The sequence below is a fragment of the Phacochoerus africanus genome, chromosome 2, assembly GCF_016906955.1.
Source record: "Phacochoerus africanus isolate WHEZ1 chromosome 2, ROS_Pafr_v1, whole genome shotgun sequence".
Lineage (NCBI taxonomy): Eukaryota > Metazoa > Chordata > Mammalia > Artiodactyla > Suidae > Phacochoerus > Phacochoerus africanus.
In genome coordinates this window covers 101,542,219-101,563,672 of record NC_062545.1, presented here as the reverse complement: position 1 = coordinate 101,563,672, position 21,454 = coordinate 101,542,219, and the positions used below count along the sequence as shown (strand labels likewise).

Here is a 21,454-nt window from a genome sequence, read left to right as displayed (position 1 = left end):
AACCTTTCCCCTTCGATGGTTTCCTACTCTGGATGTTTCCTGGAATGCGGTCTCTCCCAGGATGTCCAGGCGTCCCGTTTCAAGGCTATAGGACCTCATGGGTAGGGCCGATGGCCTCCAGGCACAGTGATGCTCCCTCCCAGGCTCCTAGCACCTGCTCTCCTGATCTCCTCTGATCAGGGCACTGAGTGACATGCCCCCGGGAGGTCCCTCCCCACGTGCCTGAGGATCCCTGGTGCCAGGACTCATTAGGGACTTGGTTTTGGTCACGCAGCCAGGTAGGCTGTCTGAGCTGGAATCTGACCCCCAGCCCTGAGTGTCTCCCTGTAATCAAAATAAGAGCATTGGCAGCTGCCACCCCCGTCCGTGGACACCTTCATGTTCCTTATACAGCCACAGAGGCTGAAGAATCCATCACAGTGCTGACCTCTGTCTCCCCAGTTCCGCACCTCCCTGCACCTGCTCATGGAGACCCTGAACGCCACGACACCTCACTACGTCCGCTGCATCAAGCCCAACGATGAGAAGCTCCCCTTCCAGTGAGTGTCTGTGTGGGTGGAGGGGTTGGCGGGACCACCGTCAGGCCCAGCCCCTTTGTGTTTACTTAGAAGTTCATGTGCAGCAGGGGCGGGCATGGTCTCATGGGGTCTCGGTCTGCTGCAGGGTGAGCCAGCTTGTACGAACTGGCTTCTGTGCTGAATACAGGCCCACCTGTCTGCTGTCCAGAGGGTTCGGGGGATGAGAAGATGCAGTTCCCCGATCCGACATTGCTTACAGTGGTGGTAGATGTGCCCACACATCAGAGAAGCATGTAGACACGGGCCATTAAGTGCACACATGAGTGTGTCTCGCAACAACTGCCCGATTCAGAGACAGGAGTGTAGCTGGAGGGGTCAGGGGAGGCTTGGTGACTGAGGAGACATGACCTCAGATGGTGTGTCGAGTGATAAGATGGGCAGATGGTCCCATTTCTCACATCCCCTCTCCTGCCGGGCTTCCAGAGCTACCCACATTTGCTCACCTTCCGTTGCCCCTCGCCCACATCTGTGTAACAGTGACTCTTCAATATCTTGTCCTCTCTGGTTTATGCCCAGTTCCAGCCCAGCATTTCTGTAGCCCTGCTGCAATGTCGTCGGCCTCCCCACGTTCAGCATGTCTGAAACCAAGTTCATCCTTCTCCCCAGAATGGTTCCTCTTTATTTAGTCTCTGATGTACTAAGTGGAATAACCATTGTCTGACATCTCATCCACTCACCACACCTAGTTCTTTCAAACCAGTAACCCGAGACTCTGGACCAGTGCTGTCCAGCAGAGCTTTCTATGGTAGATGGCACTGTTCTGTAACATGCATAGTCCAACATGGCAGCCACTAGGCAGACATGTGGCTATTGAGTTATTGGGATGTGGCCAGTGTGGCTGAGAAAGTGAAAATTTTTTTGGGGTCTTTTTGCCATTTCGTGGGCCGCTCCCGTGGCATATGGAGGTTCCCAGGCTAGGGGTCAAATCAGAGCTGTAGCTGCTGGCCTACACCACAGCCATAGCAACACGGGATCCGAGCCACATCTGCAACCTACACCACAGCTCATGGCAACGCTGGATCCTTAACCCACTGAGCAAGGCCAGGGATCGAACCTTTAACCTCATGGTTCCTATTCGGATTCGTTAACCACTGAGCCATGACAGGAACTCCAGAGAAAGTAAATTCTTAATTTCATTCTAATGATGTTCAGATGCCTGCTGGCGGCTACCATATTGGACAACATGACCCTTGACTCTTCCTTCTCTCCTACTCCCTGGGGTCTGGTCATTGCCTAAGTCCCTTGAGATCTACTTGATAATATCTCACACTGGTCTCCCTGGTCTCTTCCTTCCATCATTGCCTTGTTTTAGTCTCTCCACACCTCACCTGGAATACTGCCCTGAGCTTCTAGAATGGTCTCTCACTCCCTCTGCAGCCTCCTCTCCTGTTGCTCTGAGCCCCCACAAGTGCTATTCCCTCTGCCCAGAGGAGGTATATTTTTAAAATTTTCAAGCACTTTCTTCCCATATTTCTGATTTCCTTTTTTGGTCCTGGCATACTTTCTTTCCATGAAATAATTTATTCTGGCAACTCTGACTCCCAGAATGAATATCTGAACTGCCTTCTGCAGTTTGTACCAGTTAATAAAGCTTGACTTCCGCTCACAGGGGCCTTGTGCTGGAAAAGGTTAGGGAGACAGTATTGGATCAGCCTCTCTGGCAGCATGCTGATTGTTTTCTCGTCTCCCTTCCTCCAAGTTTCCAAGACACACTTAGGAATCCCCCCGTGTGGCATCTGTTGCCCAGCTGCCTCCAGAAGCAAAGAGGCTGTTAGAAAAGCAGCATGTGTAAAAGACTGATTATGTGTGAAGGGCAGGAGTGGCATGCGGGGCCGGGAAGAGGAGAGTCCAAGGCTGGGCACCAGCTCTGCCCTGAGCCATCGTGACCTTGGGCAGTTCCTTTGGCAAAACTGGGCACCTGCCCTGTGGCCCCTTCTCTTGCCAGGTCTCTCCTGCCGAGTGAGAGAAGACCCCAGGGACTTTCAAGGGGACTTTCCAGTCCTAACATCCCATTTTTCTAAGGCCCTCCTTTACCTTCAGGACCAAAATCTTCCCCCCAATAAAGTGGGGAGAATACAGGACCAAGTCAGAACACCTGCATTCTCTGCTCCCCATTTTTTGGCTGCTCCAAAGCTAGTCTCTTACCCTCTGAGCCTCATTTCCTCACCTGCTAATTGTGGTTAAAACATAATTATCTTGATGGAGGAATTCAAGGAGATAATGGAGATTATTATTATTATTATTTTGTCTTTTTGCCATTTCTTGGGCCGTTCCCACGGCATATGGAGGTTCCCAGGCTAGGGGTCCAATCAGAGCTGTAACCGCCAGCCTACGCCAGAGCCACAGCAACGCGGGATCCCAGCCGTGTCTGCAACCTACACCACAGCTCACAGCAACGCCGGATCGTTAACCCACTGAGCAAGGGCAGGGACCGAACCTGCAACCTCATGGTTCCTAGTCGGATTCGTTAACCACTGCGCCACGACGGGAACTCCTATTTTTGATAAGTATAAAAATTTATGTCATTCGGAGGCAGAAGGGCTGGTTTTCACTCCCAGTTACTGGTAATGAGTGCAGGGGAGCAGACGGAGAGAGGAGTTCATTGAGTGCTTTTCTTACTATCAGGGAGATCAGATTAAAACACAGAAGCCTGGTTGGCTTTAGTGTCCCCTGGGGGTGTGTGGACAGGGAAGGGTGATGGCGGTGTCTTCTTGGTATGCTATCTTTTCAGTTTTTTCTAATCATTTCCTCTCTTCTACATCACTTGATCATTACAACAAACCAGTAGATTAGACTTGGGCAGATATTCTCAGCTCCTGTGGAATGAATGAGGAAAATGAGCTCCAGAGACTGTGTGTTTTGCCCAAGGTGACATTAGCTGTTGGAGGCAGAACTCAAGCCAGACCAGGTTCTTCACTTCATTCTTGCTTGTCTCCCCCACCACGGGGAAGAGAATGTGTGCGGAAGGAAAGGATTTCACTGAGGTCATCGAGAAGCAGAGAGGACTGTTAAAGCTGAGTTCAAAAGTTATTTGCCAAATGGGACCAACTTGGTGTGCATGGGAGGTGGGGTGGGGCAAGAGAAGACACTTCCCCAAAGAACTTCCCTGGCACTGCATGGCAGAGGGCGGGATGTATACTCCCGGGCCACTCCCCAGCCCTACCAGACAGGATGTGGTCCAGAGCTGGGATGCCCAGTGGTCACAGACATGACACAGTCTGTGGTACCAGGGGGCTATGGGGATGCCAGCAAAGAGCTTTTAAGGAAGGAAGGGCTTCTCAGGGACAATCAGATCTTTCTTCTGCCGAGAAAGTAGCAGGAGGTCCTGGGGAAGTAGGGACCCCAGCTAGACCCACAGCCCACAAAGGCTAGAGGGCAAAGGTGCCTGCCAAGCACTCTGCCACCCCTACCACATGTAGCTGCTTGAATTCGAGCTTGTAGTTGTGTCAAGCAGAGAGATGGCCAGCCTGGAGCTCACAGCTCCTGCTGTCGGGTGCAGGATGCCTTGAGGGAGAGGCTGCAGAAAACCTTTCCCACCGACAAACATGTCCACCTTGCAATCAAAATTCAGGGCCAGCCGACCACTCAAGAGGTGAGAGGAGTGGAACCTGTAAGCAGCAGAGCCTCCCTCCCGAAGGCTGCCTTGGATCATTCGAGGTCACAGGCAGCCTCCGCGTACCTCGATACAATGCTTCTTAGAAACTGGTTACTACTGCCCGTGTTGAGGTCCTCCTTGGATCCCAGAACTGAGTTGCATCCTGGGGAGAAAAACTGCGAAGTGTGTGGCATAGTGAGTGGCTCAGCCCATGGTCAGGAATCAGCACCAGTGTTTCTTTTTGTCCTATAAGAGCCTTGCACTAAGGAGCTTTTTTCCTACCTAAAAAGATGAAATTAACTCCTCTGAAGTAGCTGTCATGTTCCGGACTCTGCAGAATTCGGCACTTAGTCGTGCCCCTGGGGGCTGAACTGATCAGGGAAACTGGTCAAGCAGGGGGAGGCATGAGGCAGTCAGAGTGAGCCCAGGCCCAGAGGAGGATGTTGGCGTCTCCTGGGATGCTGAGCTGGCACGCTGGAACAAAGAGAGGGCCTAGGGTAAGGTCAGCTCACGGCCTCAGTCCCTTGGGAAATGCCCACTGTTTCCCTACTGTGAAGCGCTGAGCCCAGGCAGGACAGCATGTGCCTCAGTGGACTTCTGGGCCCCTGGCCCAAGCGCAAGTCAGCATAAGAGAGGAACAAGGCCAGGGGCTGAGCAGGTCATAGAGGCTGGAGGACAGAGAGGATGAATCCTGTGGTGAGGTGTGAAACGAAGGTAGCCGAACCCAGGCCAGGTCCTTTCTGCAGAATTCTAAAATCCCGAATGGGTCCAGCTGCTGGGAGAAGAATGCCTGGGGCTGTCCAGAAGCATGGCAGTCAAGTGTGGTGAGAGGTGGCCGTTGCAAGTCCTGGAGGACCCTACATACACCACCTGTATTTAGCCAGCGGGGCAAGCAGGCTGCCCAACTTTTCGGCCAGGGTGTGTGCTGAAGCCAGTATAACCCCTCAGGATCAGGACTGAGTCTGAAGGGCCTCACCCCTAACCTCCCTCTTCCCAGAGCAGAAGGAGCAAGAGGCATGGGCTGTAGATGAGCCTCAGAACAGCCAGAGAAAGGGAACATCTCCTCCTCATCCTGAACCATAGTGATTAATTCTAGTGCAGCTTGATTCTTTCTCCATGGAGACTCTCTGATTATGCCCTCCAGTTTCTCTCAGCATTTTTACCACATTTCTCACACACTGCCTTCTGTTACTACTTCCATACACTCTTAGAAGATCCAGACCACATCTGACTTATTATTCTAATGTCCCACTTAGTATATGGGTTAGAATAAAAACTGGATTTTCCATGCTGACGGTGGCATTTTAGCGTAGGTGAATTGTTGAAGTTGTGGCCCATATCTCTAAAGACAACAAGATAGAGTCCTTCATCTGTGTGATTCTTAACTGAGCAGCTGGCATAATAGCTAACAACACATATGCCCTTCTGTTGTCCAGGTACGCTGTCCTCACTGCTTTTCATGCCCCATTACATTTAATCTTCACACTAACCCTATATGGATACCCCTCTTATCCCCTCTTTCTTTCTTTCTTTCTTATTTTTGGCCTAGCCCACAACATGCGGAAGTTCCCAGGTCAGGGATTGAACTCATGCCACAGTAGCAACCAGAACCACTGCAGTGACAATGCCAGATCCTTAACCCACTGAGTCACCAGGGAACTCTCAGTTATCCCTACTTTATAGATATTGATACTGCCATACAAGGAGGTTATGTTATTTGCCCCAAATTTCACGTGCTCTAAGTGACCACGTCATGATTCAAACCCCAGTCTGCCTGGCCTGAAACTCCCCCTTTTAGCTCCAGAGCCCAAAATGCTTGTGGTGCCAAGTGTATATGATTTGATGCCCCTGTGTATGGAAATAATAGGGAAGGCTCTGCCATGGAAGCAGTGTTGGAGGGGTGGACAGAAGGCAGGTAGGCTAAGAAGAGGAGTATCTCAGGTGAGAATAAGAATGTGCACAGAAGTGAGACACTGATATGGCTCATATGCTGCCAGTCTCTGTCTTTTAGCAAGTGCTTGGCCCCTGACCTTGAGCTCCATAGTGCACGATGCCTGGACCTTAGTGCAGAAAGGGGTGGTCTCTCTCACTCCCCTCTCTGTTTTGTTGTCTGGGTGGCTACTCATTGCTTGTCTTGTGTTTTGCAGCTTCGACCCAAAGAGAGCTGTGCAGCAGCTCCGAGCATGTGGGGTGCTGGAGACCATTCGCATCAGCGCAGCCGGCTACCCGTCCAGGTACTGTGTCCCCTGCAGCCTGGCTCCCCAGGGAACCCTTTTATGTGCTGTCAGCCAGAAGCAGAGCCTCCGCAAATGTTCCCCAACCCGGAGGGCTCAAGCAGGACACTGACAGATAAAAGAATTTCAGTTTGGCCTGAGAAGTATGGATGTCAACAGTAACAGCCTCCTGGACAGCTCTTCAGATTTCACCTTGACCTTGGTCTGGGTGGTGAGCTGGCCAGAGTTGCCAAGGGGATTTATCTTTTAATCAGCTCCCATCTTGTTCTCTTTACCTTTCTGTTTGTTTCTTTTTCACTGTGGTAAAATACACACATTTACCCTCTTAATCATTTTTAAGTGTACAGATCAGTGGTATTAAGTACATTTATATTTGTCCAACTGTTGCCTCTGTCCACGCACAGAACTCTTTCATCTTGCAAAACCCAAACTGTGCCCATTCTACTTCCTGTCTCTATGATTTTGACAACTCTGCATACTTCATATAAGTGGAATCCCATATAGTATTTGTCTTTAATGCCTGGCTTATTCCGCTTGGCATAATGTCTTTAAGATTCATCCTTGTTGAGGGCTTTCCCATTGTGACTCAGCAGTAAGAAAACTGACTAGGATCCATGAGATGTGGGTTCAATCCCTGGCCTTGCTCAGTGGGTTAAATGTTCAGGTGTTGCCATCAGCTGGTGGTATAGGTCGCAGATGTGGCTCAGATCCCATGTGGCTGTGGCTGTGGCATAGGCCGGCAGCTATAGCTCTGATTCGACCCCTAGCCTGAGAACTTCTCTATGCAACAGGTGTGGCCCTAAAAAAAAAAAAAAAGATTCATCCATGTTTGAGCTGAAAAGTACTCCCTTGTACGTAAAGGTCACATTTTGTTTATCCATTCGTCAGTGGACCCTTTTCCCTTTTAATGTATGGTGGAAATCAAATATATGATGGAAAACATCACTCCTTTGAGTTAAAAAGCAGCTATCGTGATCTAATTTGCATTGTGGATAAGCCATTGAGCCACTTCAGTCTGTTGAAGTTATGCTGAGACTGTACATCCCCCTCTGGACACTGGCCTGAAATAGGAATGGGTATGGATGGTCACCAACTGGCACTCATGAAAGCATATAGTGTTCCAGTGCCACGCAGGCCAAACATCTGCCAGAATAGAGCACTGCAGCAGCCCAGAGCCCCTGGCATTTTAAACTTCTGTCTGAGGAAGGTCCTTTTTATTTTTTTTTATTTTGGGGGGCCGCACCTGCAGCATATGGAGGTTCCTAGGCTAGGGGTCTAATCACAGCTGTAGCTGCCAGCCTACACCACAGCCACAGCAACACCAGATCTGAGCCATGTCTACGACCTACACCACAGCTTGTGGCAATGCCAGATCCTTAACCCACTGAGCAAGGCTGGGGATCAAACTTACATCCTCATGGATACTAGATGGGTTCTTAACCTGCTGGGCCTTGATGGGAACTCCCTGAGGAAAGTCCTTTAAGTGTCAGGAGGTGGAAGGAACCAGAAATGGGGAGGAGAAGCCTCCCTCCTGCCATCTCCACTTGGCACCTTCCCACTGCTGTTGAGGAGACATTCATATGCAGTGGTCAGTTACCCAGAAACAACTGAACCCTCGATAATCCCCAGATGTTAGGCCTGGGAAGGAAGTTGCTGATGGAACAGGAATTTGCGTTTGATCTGGAAAGTGCAAGAACTGTCACTAATCTGCAACATCCAGGCAGCTTCCCAAAACCTTACAGTGTCAAGCATTGTTCAGAATGATCTCCTCTAGCCACGGTGGAAGGCTCTTATTTTCTTTCTACCACATATCTCCCCTCTTAGAACAAGGCCAAGGAGTGTCCTGGGGGTCTAAGCACAAGAGGCTGACAATCACACAGTTAAGGAGGCCGGCCACGCTCTGGCTTCCTTCCTTCTCCCCACCTGGACTGCACTACCCACATCAGCCTTGTGATGGAGGGCATGGAGCTCAGGCAGCAGGCACAGCCGTTCAGTCTTGAGTTCTAAGTACTGTCATCGGGTTGGATGGCCTTTCAGTGATGCTCCAAGCATAAGGTGCAGACCAGAGAAACCCATGTGCTCACCTTTGTATGTGACGTATAATTGTTCAACCTAAGAACTTGACAAGGACCTTAGGGAGCTGCTGAGCCACTGGTTTCCAAACTCTGTTCCGTAGGCAGCCAGAACTTTCCCCTGCTCTTGGCTCTTCTGTCTGCGGGGCTCCCTGAAAGGTTTGTTTATTCCCCCATCTTTAGTTCAGTGTTTCTCAAAACTGTATTGCAACCCATTAATGGGTCAGGAAATCAGTGTAATGGACTATGGCCAGCATTTTGTTTGTTTGATGAAATAACTTGAGACGGAAAGTAGAAGGTGGCAGTTTGTGGTTAGAAAGTGTGTTGCGGCTTTAGCTTCCTTTAGTTGTATGAATGGGTATGGGTGCATCATGACTTGAGATGCACCTTCACAAATGAGGCCCTGAGGAGGAAGTGAGCTGCTCAGGGTCACCAGCTGGTTGGATTTGGGTTGAACCAGAACCACCCTCTGCTGCCCGTCAGGGGGTGGCTACCAAGCATCTGACAGCTGATGTCAATCAGGTGTTGCCATCCAAACTGGTTTCTTGAGGAGCCTGGGGAGATGGGGTCTTAGGGGTGATCCCCTGGGCTGGGCCTGGCCCAGAGGCCTGGTGTAGAATTGCTCCCTGCCCTCTCCAGCTTGTAAATAAAGTTCAGATGGCAGAAGCATGGCCTGGCCTGAGCCATCAGAGCCTAGTGTTTGGACCTTGGGCTTTGGAGTCAGGCCTGGATTCTAGTGTCAGCTCCCAGACGCTTGGCTGGGTGACCTCAGGTGAGTAAATTAATCTCTCTGAACCTAGATTCCTGCATCATTAAGCAGCGTGATCATACTTCCTAGATTGTTGTAATGAATGAGATAATGCATCTCAGGTCCTCAGCACAATGCAGGGCACATAAGCATTTAATAAAATGTCTATTATTCATCCATATATGAGCAAGAAGCTGCATTCTTACGGGGTAGTGATCTGGGTAGAACATGTCTATATTGGAAATTTCTACCTTTGTTTTTGTGAAATCCTGATGTGCCTGGTCACCTCAAAAGAGCATTCTGAAATTCTTAGAACTCTCCAAGCAATTGAAAAGATCAGTCTAAGAATTATGTGAAGTTTGCCAAAAGCAATTAGAGCTGAGATGTCCCACGTTAAACTGTTGAAGGTCCTTGTGCAGGAAACTGAGGCATCACAGGTCCTCATAAGCATACCTGTGCTGTTCAGGGTGGAGGCTTGCAGGTGGTAGAGAAACCCAGGTGCTCGTCTTTGTATGTGACATATAATTGGTGCTAATGTGGGGCTTGTCCAATGAGCAGTGTGAACATGGGGACCCTGTGAAAATGAGCTATTCTAAGGTAAGTGGAACCTTGGGGACCTATCTCAGTCTGTAAGGAGCCACCTGTTCCACCAGGAACCTTCTAAGAGAACGAATTGTTTGACAGCGGGACAAATGACTTGCAAAGGACATGACCCTCTTTTCTGGGAGACCATCAAGAAAGGATGAGAGGTCTTTGGGTCTGACAGGGTTAACCGTGGACTGTCTTCAGGCAGCGGCCCGTGCACATCTCTGCCACCTCTGATACTCCCATGGAGCTTCCTCTCAGCCTTGCTGTGAAATTGGAGTGACAGAGTGTGCCACCCACTGGTTTTGCTGTCACAGTACAAAATCATCTGTTTTACAAGGCAGATGAGGAAGGGGAGAGTGTCTTACTCCTGTGGTTGCACGTGAGTTTTGTGTAGCAGGAGAAGGTTTTCTTGCCTTCGCGGCATTGCTTTCTCCTGTTACTCTGTCCTCCACACCACGTCTCTCCCCTGTTGAGCATCCAGCTCTGTGCCAGTGGCTGTGAGAGAATGAAGGATGGGAGCCATGGCCTCTGCCCACAGGAGCTCACAGTCTAGGAGGAGTGAGTGCTCCAAGCCTAAAACAGAGAACAACTAAGCATTTTAGGTGCAAGTTTGGGAGGAACAAGGCTTCCTGGAGGAGGTGAGATGGGAGCTGGGCCTTGAAGGGTGGGGAAGAGGATTTGGATGGGTGGAGAGGCAGCAGAAAGGCACTGCCAGCTGGGGCACAGCGTGCTGTCCTGGTGTGAGGGGACAGTAAGTCACTCGTCCCACCCAGTGATGGGGAAGTTCGGCTCAGCCGGGGATGCCTTTCACCTTGTCCAGCAGCCTCTTCCTTGGAAGCTAGGAAAATGCATTCCCCCAAGTCTTTCCACCCAGATGGGAACCGCTACTCCTGCTGTTGATTCCACCTGGCTGCAGGCAGAACTGCCAGTCAAGTGAAGATGCCCACAGACTTGCTGGCCTCGTGTGGGGCATCTGATGGGTGTCTCTCTCTACCTCCCCGATTGTTTCAGACCCTTTCCAGAAGGTAATTACCAGGGCCTCTGTTCCTTTTGGTTTTGTATTGCAAGGTATTGGAAAGGAGGGAAAGACTGGTATTTTCTGGTATCACAGAAAACGTTACTTAATGCTGTGATTTAAGTGTTTGGGATTGGGTCCAGAATGCTGCTGTCTGCATCCTCTTTGCATTTGCCATCTTAGCAGGTTTTGCTAAAGGGTCAGAGAGAGAGGATTTCCTCCACAGACTGCCATTGGATATATCAGCTTTCAGAAAGAGGCAGCAGAGTTTTTCGTCACTGTTGAGATGGGGTCAGGTCATCCATATTATCTGAGTTAGACCCTACCCTCCCCCTGCCCTCAGGCCGCAGCACCTCGAGTGGCATTTATTTGGGTTTTTTTTTTTATTTGTTTGTTTTGTTTTTTGGCTTTTGTCTTTTTAGGGCCACACCCACAGCATATAGAAGTTCCCAGTGGTCGAATCAGAGCTGCAGCTGCCAGCCTATACCACAGCCACAGCAATTCAGGCTCCAAGCTGCATCTGTGACCTACACCACAGCTCACAGCAATGCTGGATCCTTAACCCACTGAGCGAGGCCAAGGATCAAACCTGCATCCTCATGGATACCGGTCGGGTTCGTTAACCAATGAGTCATGACAGGAACTCCCCCGAGTGGCATTTATTTGGATGATGGGGGTTGAGGGGAAGGGCTGTGGGGCAAAGTCACCACACCTGTAGTCTTGGACTCCACACACCGCCTAACTTTGTGTACCTGCCAGCCATGGTAACCATGTGGGGTGACCTCTCTGGTTAAAAAAAGAAAGAAAGAAAGAAACATGCTACCTAACTGCTTTATCCAGGAGTCTGGGTGTGGGTGCTATATCTGGGGATGAAGTGAGTGAGGCTTAACCGATACTGTGTGCCCAGCAAGGTGTTTGCTGGAGAAAGAAACACAGTAAAGTCACATGCACTCCCTCAGTGTCAAGGTGAGCAGTCCTTTTGTCGGCCTGACTTGGGGAGACCTTCGTGGGACCAGAGGGTCCTTGTGAAAAGAATTCACCTTCCTTGGCTGCTGAGACTCAGCACAGACCAGTGGTCGCAGTCATTAGCTCCTCAGCTTTGCACAGCTGTCCCCAAGGCAGCTTGGATCAGGGGGTTACTACCTGTAGCAATTTCCTACATTTGTCCACTTCAGTGGCCAGAGGGCAGGTGTCACTTTGCAGGGAGGAAAATAGCAAAGGGAAAGAGACCACATGGGCCAGGTCTCAGGCATGGGTGATGAAATGTCCAGAAGGCTCCTCCCCAGGAGCTCACACAGAAAGCAGACCGTTTCTGCTGGGCTTTCAGGCCAAGTTCCTGCAACCGGGAGGCCCTGGGCATAGAACTCTAAGCTCTGTTCTGAACTTACTATATGCCGAATGTCTTTGAACTCCACCAAGCCGAAGAGGACGGATGCAGAGTTGCTGGCCAGCAGCAGTCCCTGCTGCTCCCTCACCTCAGCCTCAGGCTTCAGCCATGGCTGTTTTATCCTCCCTAAGAATCATGGTTCTCTGTAAGTCTGATTTAAAGGGAAAATGTTTCATTCAACTTGAAGTGCACTGCAGTAGCTAAGAAATACATTCATGATCATGTATGTAAAGCGCCGAGATCCATGAGCTGTCCAGGAAAACAAGCTCGTCCACCAGCACCTGGCTGCCATCCCCCATTGATGGTCTTATGTCCAAGTGGCCATCTGTCTCCCTCTTCAAGGCTTCAGAGCAGCTTTGTGTCCTGGAGGAACTGGGAAGCAAATTTCACTTAACCAAAACAAGTGTTGGGGGGACTGCTTGAATATACAACATTTCTATTTTAGGGGAGAAAACTCATCATAGGTCTTCACTTTATCTCATCTTCACCCACTGCCCCATATGGACTAAATAGCATAGGACTGAAGAACGGGATGGAGGCATGAGAAACTGCTCAGTTCCCCTTCCTATTTAGTCATGATTAAACCAACATGTAGTTACTCGGCTTGCTCTTAAAAATCCTATGGATAGTTGGAGTTCCCGCTGTGGTGCAATGGATTAAAAACCTGACTGCAGAAGCTCAGGTTGCTGCAAAGCTTGGGTTTGGTCCCCGGCCCAGTGCAGTGAGATAAAAGATCCAGCATTGCCATAGCTGCGGCATAGCCTGGGAACTTCCATATGCCTTGGGTTTGGCCATTTAAAAAAAGGAAGAAAAGAAGGAAGAAAAGAAGAAAAGTCCATTGAGAAATAAAATAGAACCTATTTGGAGCCAGATAATTCTTTATCTCAGCTCTTACCACCTTTAGTTTTGGCCCCTTCCCCCATCCCTCTCAAGGGCTGGGCTCATTTCCTCGGACCAGAGCAAGACAGGGGGTTCTCAGCCAGGGTTGCACCTCACAGTCCTGTGGAAATGTTCTCAGAGGCCAGGAGCCACCTCAGACTCGGAATCTGCCTTTGACAGGTTTCCCTGTGATTTCTAATTGTGTCCTGCCTTGTTAGCCCTCCCCCAGGAAGGTGCTGGCTGCTGGTAAACTGCAGCCACTCAGTCGTACGTGGACGGCGCTGGGATCACCTCGGCTTCTCTCTGTCCTCTGCTAGCATCTCGGCTCCAGTTCAGAGCCAGTGGGGAAAGCTTGTGCCTCCCTTCCTCTGTAGCAGAGCTTAGCGACCTTCAGACCCAGGGCCCCCCTCAAGGTCTGTGCCTGTGTTCGCCTGGGAGGCCCGGGACAACACAGGTGGGGGATAAAGGGGAAGCAGATATGAGATGTCCGTGGTAGGGTGAGAATCCTGCCCCCTTGCCTTGGGCACCTGTCCATGAGTTTCAGTGTGGAAATGATGATAAATCCTATGTTTATGAGTTACTTTATCAAGACCCTCCCCTCTACAAACATCATCTCATTTGTTCATCACATTGACTTTTTAAAAATTGAGATATGATTAATGTACTGTAAAATTAGCCTTGTAAAGTATTACAACTCAGTGATTTTTATTCTAGTCACAGAGTTGTACAACCATCACTACTATCTAATTTCAGAATATTTTATCACCTCCTGAAGAAACCCATACCTATTAGTAGTCACTACCTCTTTCCTCATCCTTTTAGCCCTGCAATCATTATTCTGCATTCTTTCTATAAAGTTGCCTATTCTGGGTCCGTCATATAAATAGAATCACATAGTACGTGGCCTTTTTTGTCTGGCATCTTTCACTTAGGGTAATGTTCTCAAGGTTCATCCATAATGTAGCATATGTCAGAACTTTATTCCTTTATAATGCTTAACACAATTTTATTGTAAGGATACACAACATTTTACCTATTCATCAACTGATGGAGATTTGGTTGTTTACACTTCTTAACAAGTATGAATAATGCTTCTTTGAATATTCATGTACAGAGTTTAGTGAACATGTATGTTTTTATTTCTCCTATTTATACCTAGTAGTGGGATTGTAGGGTTATATGGTAACTACTCTTTTGAGAAATTGCCAGTTTTCCACCAGAGCATCCACATTCTGCATTCTCACCAGCAATGGGTGGGGCTTTCCATTTCTATACATCCTTGCCAAAGCTTTTTATTGTCTTAGTCTTTTTTATTGTAGCCCTCCTAGTGGATGTCAAGTGCGATCCCACTGTGATTTTGATTTGCATTTCTGTGGTAGTTAATGAGGTCAAGCATCTTTCCATGTGTTTATTGGGGTTCTTTGTATATTTCCATTGCAGGAATGTGTATCAAATCATTTTCCCATTTTTAAATTGGGAAAATTTAAAATTTGTGTTTTTGGTGTTGAGTTGTAGCAGTTCTTTACATATTCTAGATACTAGATCCTTATCAGATACATGACTGGCAGATATTTTCTCCCATTCTATGGGTTGTCTTTTCACTTGATGGTGTTCTCTGAAACATAAAAGCTTTTAATTTAGAAGAAGTCCAGTGCATCTATTTTTTCCTTTGAGATTTTTGTCCAATCTAAGGTTGCAAAGATCTACACTTATACTTTCTTTTAAGCGTTTTATAGTTTTAGTCTTTAATCCATTTTGGTTAGTTTATGTTAATAATGTGAAGTAGAGGTCCAGCCTTGTTCTTTCGCATACAGATTCCAGTTGTCCGAGCACCATTTGTTGAAAAGATCATATTGACTCTGGAGGTAGGCGAGTTACGGGGGTATCACCTGCATTTCGGGATGATAACACAGATCTCGTAAGAGCTATGTGATCAGCTTAAGTCCTCACAGGTAGAGAGGGGTGGAGGTGTCAGACCTCATACCCGTGGGTTAAGGATGCCTCCACTTGTGAGTCTTCTACAAGTGCCCTCTCCCCTCTGACTTTGGCCTCTTGTGTCCCTTTGAAAATTTTGCCCATCCTTGTTAAAGTCCCAAAGAAGCTCCTGTAAGCAACATCATTGATTTCTCTGCTGGTTTGTTCCTTCAAAAGGGAAGACAAGAAAAGAGTGTGGTTGGTTGGTGGCCGTAATAGAAATCATTTCCACAACTCAGTATCCTGAGAGAGTCCTTTGGTCCTGGTTAGTGGGCATGACAGCCTGGCTAAGCACCTCTGCCCCACAAACATCTGTTGGCCCATATGTAAGACATTGTAGGGAACAAGGCCCCACCAGGGCTCACAGGCTCCTGCAGGTTCTCAAACTAGAAGAGGAGCCTAACCCCTTACGTTCCATGTAGGCACAATCAGGATCTCTGCCTGAGCTGAATGTCACAGGGACATGAGGTGTCTGAAAGTACAGGTTGACCCACCTAATCTTGACCCCAAAAGCCCTGATGGATTCTCCCCCTTTTTCTAAGGGGTCCCATGATAACCTAACATGCCATCTTCAGGGGTCCCTCTTGTGGCCTGAGGTCATAGAAGTTGTATGACTAAGCCTTGTGCTCTGGTCTCACTGGAGGACTTGGAGTTGTTCTAAACCAGCCAATCCCCACAGGAGGATACCTGTCCAGAAGGGCAGCAAAGCGTTGCCGCCTCCACAGATCCACCCACGGTTCATGCTGGTCCTCTGGGGGCCCCTCAGGCAGGCATGTTCCCAGCTGAGCATGCCCACTGGTAGACGTTAAATACAGTGCGGGGCTCCAGATGGGAAGTCAGCCAACCAAAACGTCACCCCCGCATGTGCTCCACCACACACTGTCTTGGGGTCTGGGAAGCTTGATACATGGAACTGTCTTTCTAGACTGGTGGGCTGTGCTGAATGCTTGCCCAAGCTCATCCCGTATCAACCGTGCCTGCCACCTTTGAGTTCCCCATCCTTCCCAGGAGTAAGCACAGGGCTTTCCCCACACACCCAGCTATGGCTGCTGTACCAGGTTGGCACACTTGCTCCCCCGCAGGCCAGGGGCTCAGAGGCAGGCCTCCATCCAGAGGAAACATGACGTTAAAGTCTTAAGACATCCTGCCAGGCCCCTGGCATGTGAGTCTGAATCCAGGGAGAGCAGGGTGGAGTGTGAGTTCTGTCCCTGGGGTTCCTGCAAACCCATATGGCCCAGGGTGGGGTCCCCAGGGAAGGGAGGTTAGTAATAGACCAAGGACAGGTGTTCTTCTCCCACAGCTAAGAGGAAATGGAGTGGAAAAGCAGCTGGGCCCAGGATAGGCTTAAAAGATACCCCCAGGCCAGTGAGCCGCAGGGTCACAAGTGGGAGAGGACATCTCCCAGGCCACCTGATGGGGGCGGGACATGGGGGGACAGTGGACTCACACTGTAGAGGCAGATAGAGGTCATGGTCAGCTATTCTTGAGGTTTCTCCGACCAGAACTGTGCTCTGTAATAAACATTCTGCAAATGTTAGGGAACATTTTTGCATATCTCAGTGAGTAGGGTGATGGGCAGCAGTGGAAAGATGCTCTGTGTCCAGTGTCACAGGGGGCTGTCCCCACACTGTAGAAGCAGAGGAATTGTGCCATCCTTAGAAACTCTGGTAGAAAAAAGTTTGACACTGTGTTTTAGCCATTTGTAAAGATACCATGATAGGTGCTGGGAGATTTTTTTAAAGTATCATAAAACATATCAGAGCTTAGCTGAAGGAGGCACAAGTTCAGCAGAGAGAAGCTAATGTGTGTATGAGAAAAATAACCCAATACAAGGCAGAAAGCTCTGTGTCCCACAGACACAAACAGGGATACTTCAAATGCTGTGAGAGCGAGAGATTCTGTGGTGGTATATAAGCTCCAGGGGAAAGTCTGGGTACCTGTGGTGGTCATGAGTGGTCCCTCCTAACTTTCACCTGCACACGAAAAACCTCCATCCCAAGGTGTCTGCCAAATCAGAAAGTCCTGTTAAGAAATTCTACTTTTGGAAAAAGAATCACATATTCTGTTCAGTTTCATGTGGAAGATTTTGCTCTTACGGATCAGGGAGCCTTTCCTGAGAGGGTTTTATCTCTAAGAGCACAGGTCCACAAAAAAGGGCATCCACATTTGGTTCCCAGTCGTTTGCTGAAGGACACTTGTACCCGCCCAGGCCCTACCGCAGTGGCCCGTCCCCCCGGGATCGGACTTCTCTCTGCAGCATCCTCCTCCGATTAGTGTCACCTTGGTGCAGGTCTCTGAGGAAGCCTTTCTGAGGAAAGGGGCGGGGCTTGGGCAGGAAGGGAGAGTGACTTAGATCTTTAGGGAGCATTTCGGCTTTCCAGACACACCACGTCTGTGAACTCATTGGCTACGAGGTACTTGTGAGGGTGAGTGGTGATGTCCCCAGTTTGCAGACAGGGGAGGGGAAGCATTCAGGCTTTGACCTGCCTAAGGTCACAGTGCCGGTCAGTGTCAGAGCTTCCATACGCCAAGCTCGTTCTGCGCTGGCCTTGTCACTGCGGTCACATCTCCCTACTCCCTCATCATTTCCTGGAGCCTGTAACCTCCCTACGTTATGGGACTGTCAGCAGTAAGAGATTTTCAAATTAGAAGCATTTAAGGTTTTGAGCCCCATGAAGTGCAGCTCTAATTATTTCCCCAGAGAAATTGCAGACTCATAGGGAGAAACGAGACAAGTACACAACAAACAGAAATGCAGGATGTGGAAAGTGCCCTCAGTAACTAGAACTGAAAGTGCTGGTCCATTTCGAAGGGGGTGCCCACAGCCCACTGGGCAGGCAGGCAGGATGGCAGCACGTGGGTGAAATACTGATGGTGGGAGTAGGCACCAAGGATATCTTTGATTCTTGCTCAAATCTATCTTACCCCATGAGGAAGTACCATGAGACACAATGGTCTATGTTTAAAACTTGGGGCTGGTGGAGTTCCCGTCGTGGCGCAGTGGTTAACGAATCTGACTAGCAACCATGAGGTTGCAGGTTCGGTCCCCGCCCTTGCTCAGTGGGTTAATGATCCAGCGTTGCCGTGAGCTGTGGTGTAGGTTGCAGATGCGGCTCGGATCCCGCGTTGCTGTGTCTCTGGTGTAGGCCGGCGGCTACAGCTCCGATTTGACCCCTAGCCTGGGAACCTCCAGATGCCACGGGAGTGGCCCTAGAAAAGACAAAAAAACCCAAAAAACAAACAAACAAAAAAAAACTTGGGGCTGGGGTAGAAAGAGCCTGGGAAAAGTTCAACATCATTTGCATGTATTCAGAACAAAACAGGGAGTTCCCTGGTGGCCTAGTAGTTGGCGTTGTCACTGCTATGGTTCAGGTTTGATCCCTGGCCTGGGAACTTCTGTATGCCATGGGCATGCCCCCCAAAAACAAAACAACAAAGTGCACATCTGATTTGCAACATATCCGTATAGCTCTCTGTTCCTGGGCTGCCAGTATTAACATCAGTCAAGGCTTAGAAGTTTTCTTTGCATTGATTGTCCATGATTGAAATAACTGAAGCAGCATTTAGCTGGACAGATAACCTTAATGTTTCCATTTTTAAAGCCTCCTGTTAGAGATGGCCAGTAATTAAGTGGGTTTGGCTCAGGGTCCCAAAGGGCCCAGGGTAGCAGGAACCCTACCCAGGGCCTAAGACAGAGCCCCCTGGGGTTCCCAGCACCCTCCCTCCTGAAGGGAACCCACCCTTTGTGAGCCTGTGGAGAGGAGCCTGGCATATACCCAGTCAGCTCTGAGCAGAATGGATGCTGTCATTCCCCTGTGCTGAGCACTTGTGACAGATAGAACCCATTAAAAAGGTAAAGGGTGAGAGTTCCTATTGTGGCTCAGGGAGTTAAGAACCTAATATAGTGTCCATGAAGATGCAGGTTTGATCCCTGGGCTCGCTCAGTGGGTTGAGGATCTGGCATTACCATGAGCTGTGGTGTAGGTCACATGTGTGGCTCGGATCCCACGTTGCTGTAGCTATGACATAGACCAGCAGCTGCAGCTCTGATTCACCCCCTAGCCTGGAAACTTCCATATGCAGCAGGCCCTAAGAAGAAAACGTGGAAGAAAAAGGTAAAGGGCGTGGAAACAAAGTGTATTCATGGTTGCCAGGGCGGGGTGTGGGGAGGGAAAAACAGAGTGACTGATATTAGGTGTGGGGTTTCTTTTGAGGGTAATGAAAATGGTCTAGAATTCAGTACTGGGATTAGTTGCACAACTTTTTGAAGGTTGTACTATTGATCTGTATGCTTTAAAAGGGTACATGTTTACAGTATATGAGTTATATCTCAGTGAAGCTGTTATTTTTAAAAAGGTAAGGGAAGAGTTCCTGTGACGCAGTGGAAACGAATCCGACTAGTAACCATGAGATTGTGGGTTCAATCCCTGGCCTGGCTCAGTGGGTTAAGGATCCAGTGTTGCCATGAGCTGTGGTGTAGGTCGCAGATGCAGCCCGGATCCTGCATTGCTGTGACTGCGACATAGGCCGGCAGCTGTAGCTCTGATTTGACCCCGAGCCTGGAAACCTCCATATGCCACAAGTGTGGCCCTAAAAAGCAAAAATAAAGAAAAATAAAAAGGCAAGGCATAAGCCATTTTATATAGAGAAAAATAAAATGGAAAAAAATGCCATTTTGTTGTTTGCACCTTGAGACCCGTAGCTATGTAGGAATTCTTTCCCCAAACCAGGGCAAGTGTTTATGACGGTGGGAGAGGCAGTGAGTTCAGGGTTTCCCTTCTCCCCCCAGGGAGCAGAGACAGGTGACCTGGGAGGGAAGGCACCCTTGGCATGCAACTGTGGAGGGTAGGAAGAGAGATCTAGAAGAACCTCCTTCCAAGCACACCGTCTACTGCTTGCTGTGGCCCCTGATATTCCACAGTACTCCTTTCCTTGAATTTTACCCCCTTTTAAAGGCTATTGTGCCCCAGGAGAAGGGATGCAATGCACTTATTCCTCCCAGATACTTCAGGATGAGGGGGGTTATCTGAGTAACTGGAGAGTCTCTCAGCAAGGCCATAGGTGATGGTCAATGGTATGGCATAATCTCAAGGCAGCACCTACATGATTTTCAAGTGGGCGACATGGGCAGCACATGTACCTGAAGACAGAGTGTGTGCAGTATCTCCTGATGACTCAAGGATGCAGAAGGAATGGGGACAGACGGGCTGCCACCTTCAGAGGGGCTTAGCCTGGAGATTAATTCACAGTCTCCTTAGCATGAGATTGTGCTGCAACAGAACCTGCGATGCCATCTGGGTTATGAGCATTCCCTGAAAATTGAGATGAGAAGCAAGAAGGGTCAGAGTATGGGCATCTGTATGAGTTGAGGTAGCTCTCAGGAGAAAGGGGCAGAGCCTGATTAGAAAAATGTGCCTTTGCTCGCTGAAAAGATTGCATTTGTTTAAGAAGAGATCTCAGAGGCCGAGGGATAAATGTAAAGTTCTCTTAAAGATTTTCTTCCAGAATATACCAGAATAGCACCTACTTAAAAGGTATTGTGAGATTGTAAGTGCTGTTTGTTTTATGTGCATTGCTGGACATTTGCTTTACAGTGGATCTGCCTTCCTCTAGTGATCAGTGGGTGCAGAATCATAAGTCAAATCTACTTCGGGGAGAAAAGCAGCTCCTTCTAAATTATACCAACCTGTGTGAGTAGCATACCTCCAGGATAGGGCTTCTTTCTTTGCTAATGTATGTTTTACTACATTAAAAAAGTTTTCAGTGAGCTGTATTCCTTTTAGTTTTGTAAGAAGAAATCCAGCATTTAAAAACCAAGCTGCATTCCAGGTAAGGCTCCCCCACTTCAGCAGCAGCAGAGTGGAACTCCATGTTTTGGGGACAGAAATCCACTGTGTGAACAGTTCTGCCTCTGGTCTGTTTCCCAGGAGAGCCACCAAAACCCTTCTTTTTCCTTCAGTCTTTCAGCTGTAACTCTATAATTCAAGTACACACTGAAATCCTCTGAGGGCGTCAAGGGAGAATAGAACGCCCTAGCATGGGTTTTGCTGCTCTGAGAAGGGTTTTGTGCAAGAAATGTTGACTACGTGGGGCACTGTCTGAGATCACCGTGGCCATTGTGTGGCCAAGAGGCAGGCCATGTTCCCTGATGTATCTGTTTTCCCTCCAGGTGGGCCTACCATGACTTCTTCAACCGGTATCGGGTGCTAATCAAGAAGAGAGAGCTCGCTAACACAGACAAGAAGGCCATCTGCAGGTCTGTGCTGGAGAGCCTCATCAAGGTGAGCTGCATGGCCCCTGGACCACTGGGCTCCAGGGACGGCTCCGCCGAGGCGCCCTGAGAATTGGGGTGGAGCAGAGTGGTGCTAACTGCCTTTTTGGTCT

The 21,454-nt window shown here is 49.0% G+C and overlaps 1 protein-coding gene across 2 annotated transcripts in view; it reads left to right on the top strand.

Moving 5' to 3' along the window:
- MYO5B (myosin VB) overlaps positions 1 to 21,454 on the top strand; it is a 389,410-nt gene that overhangs the window by 304,952 nt on the left and 63,004 nt on the right. For both annotated transcript variants that reach the window (XM_047764561.1, XM_047764553.1), the window contains exons 16-18: positions 442 to 539; positions 6,321 to 6,407; positions 21,240 to 21,351. In XM_047764561.1, the coding sequence (XP_047620517.1) occupies positions 442 to 539; positions 6,321 to 6,407; positions 21,240 to 21,351 (297 nt within the window). The remainder of the gene's footprint in view (positions 1 to 441; positions 540 to 6,320; positions 6,408 to 21,239; positions 21,352 to 21,454) is intronic.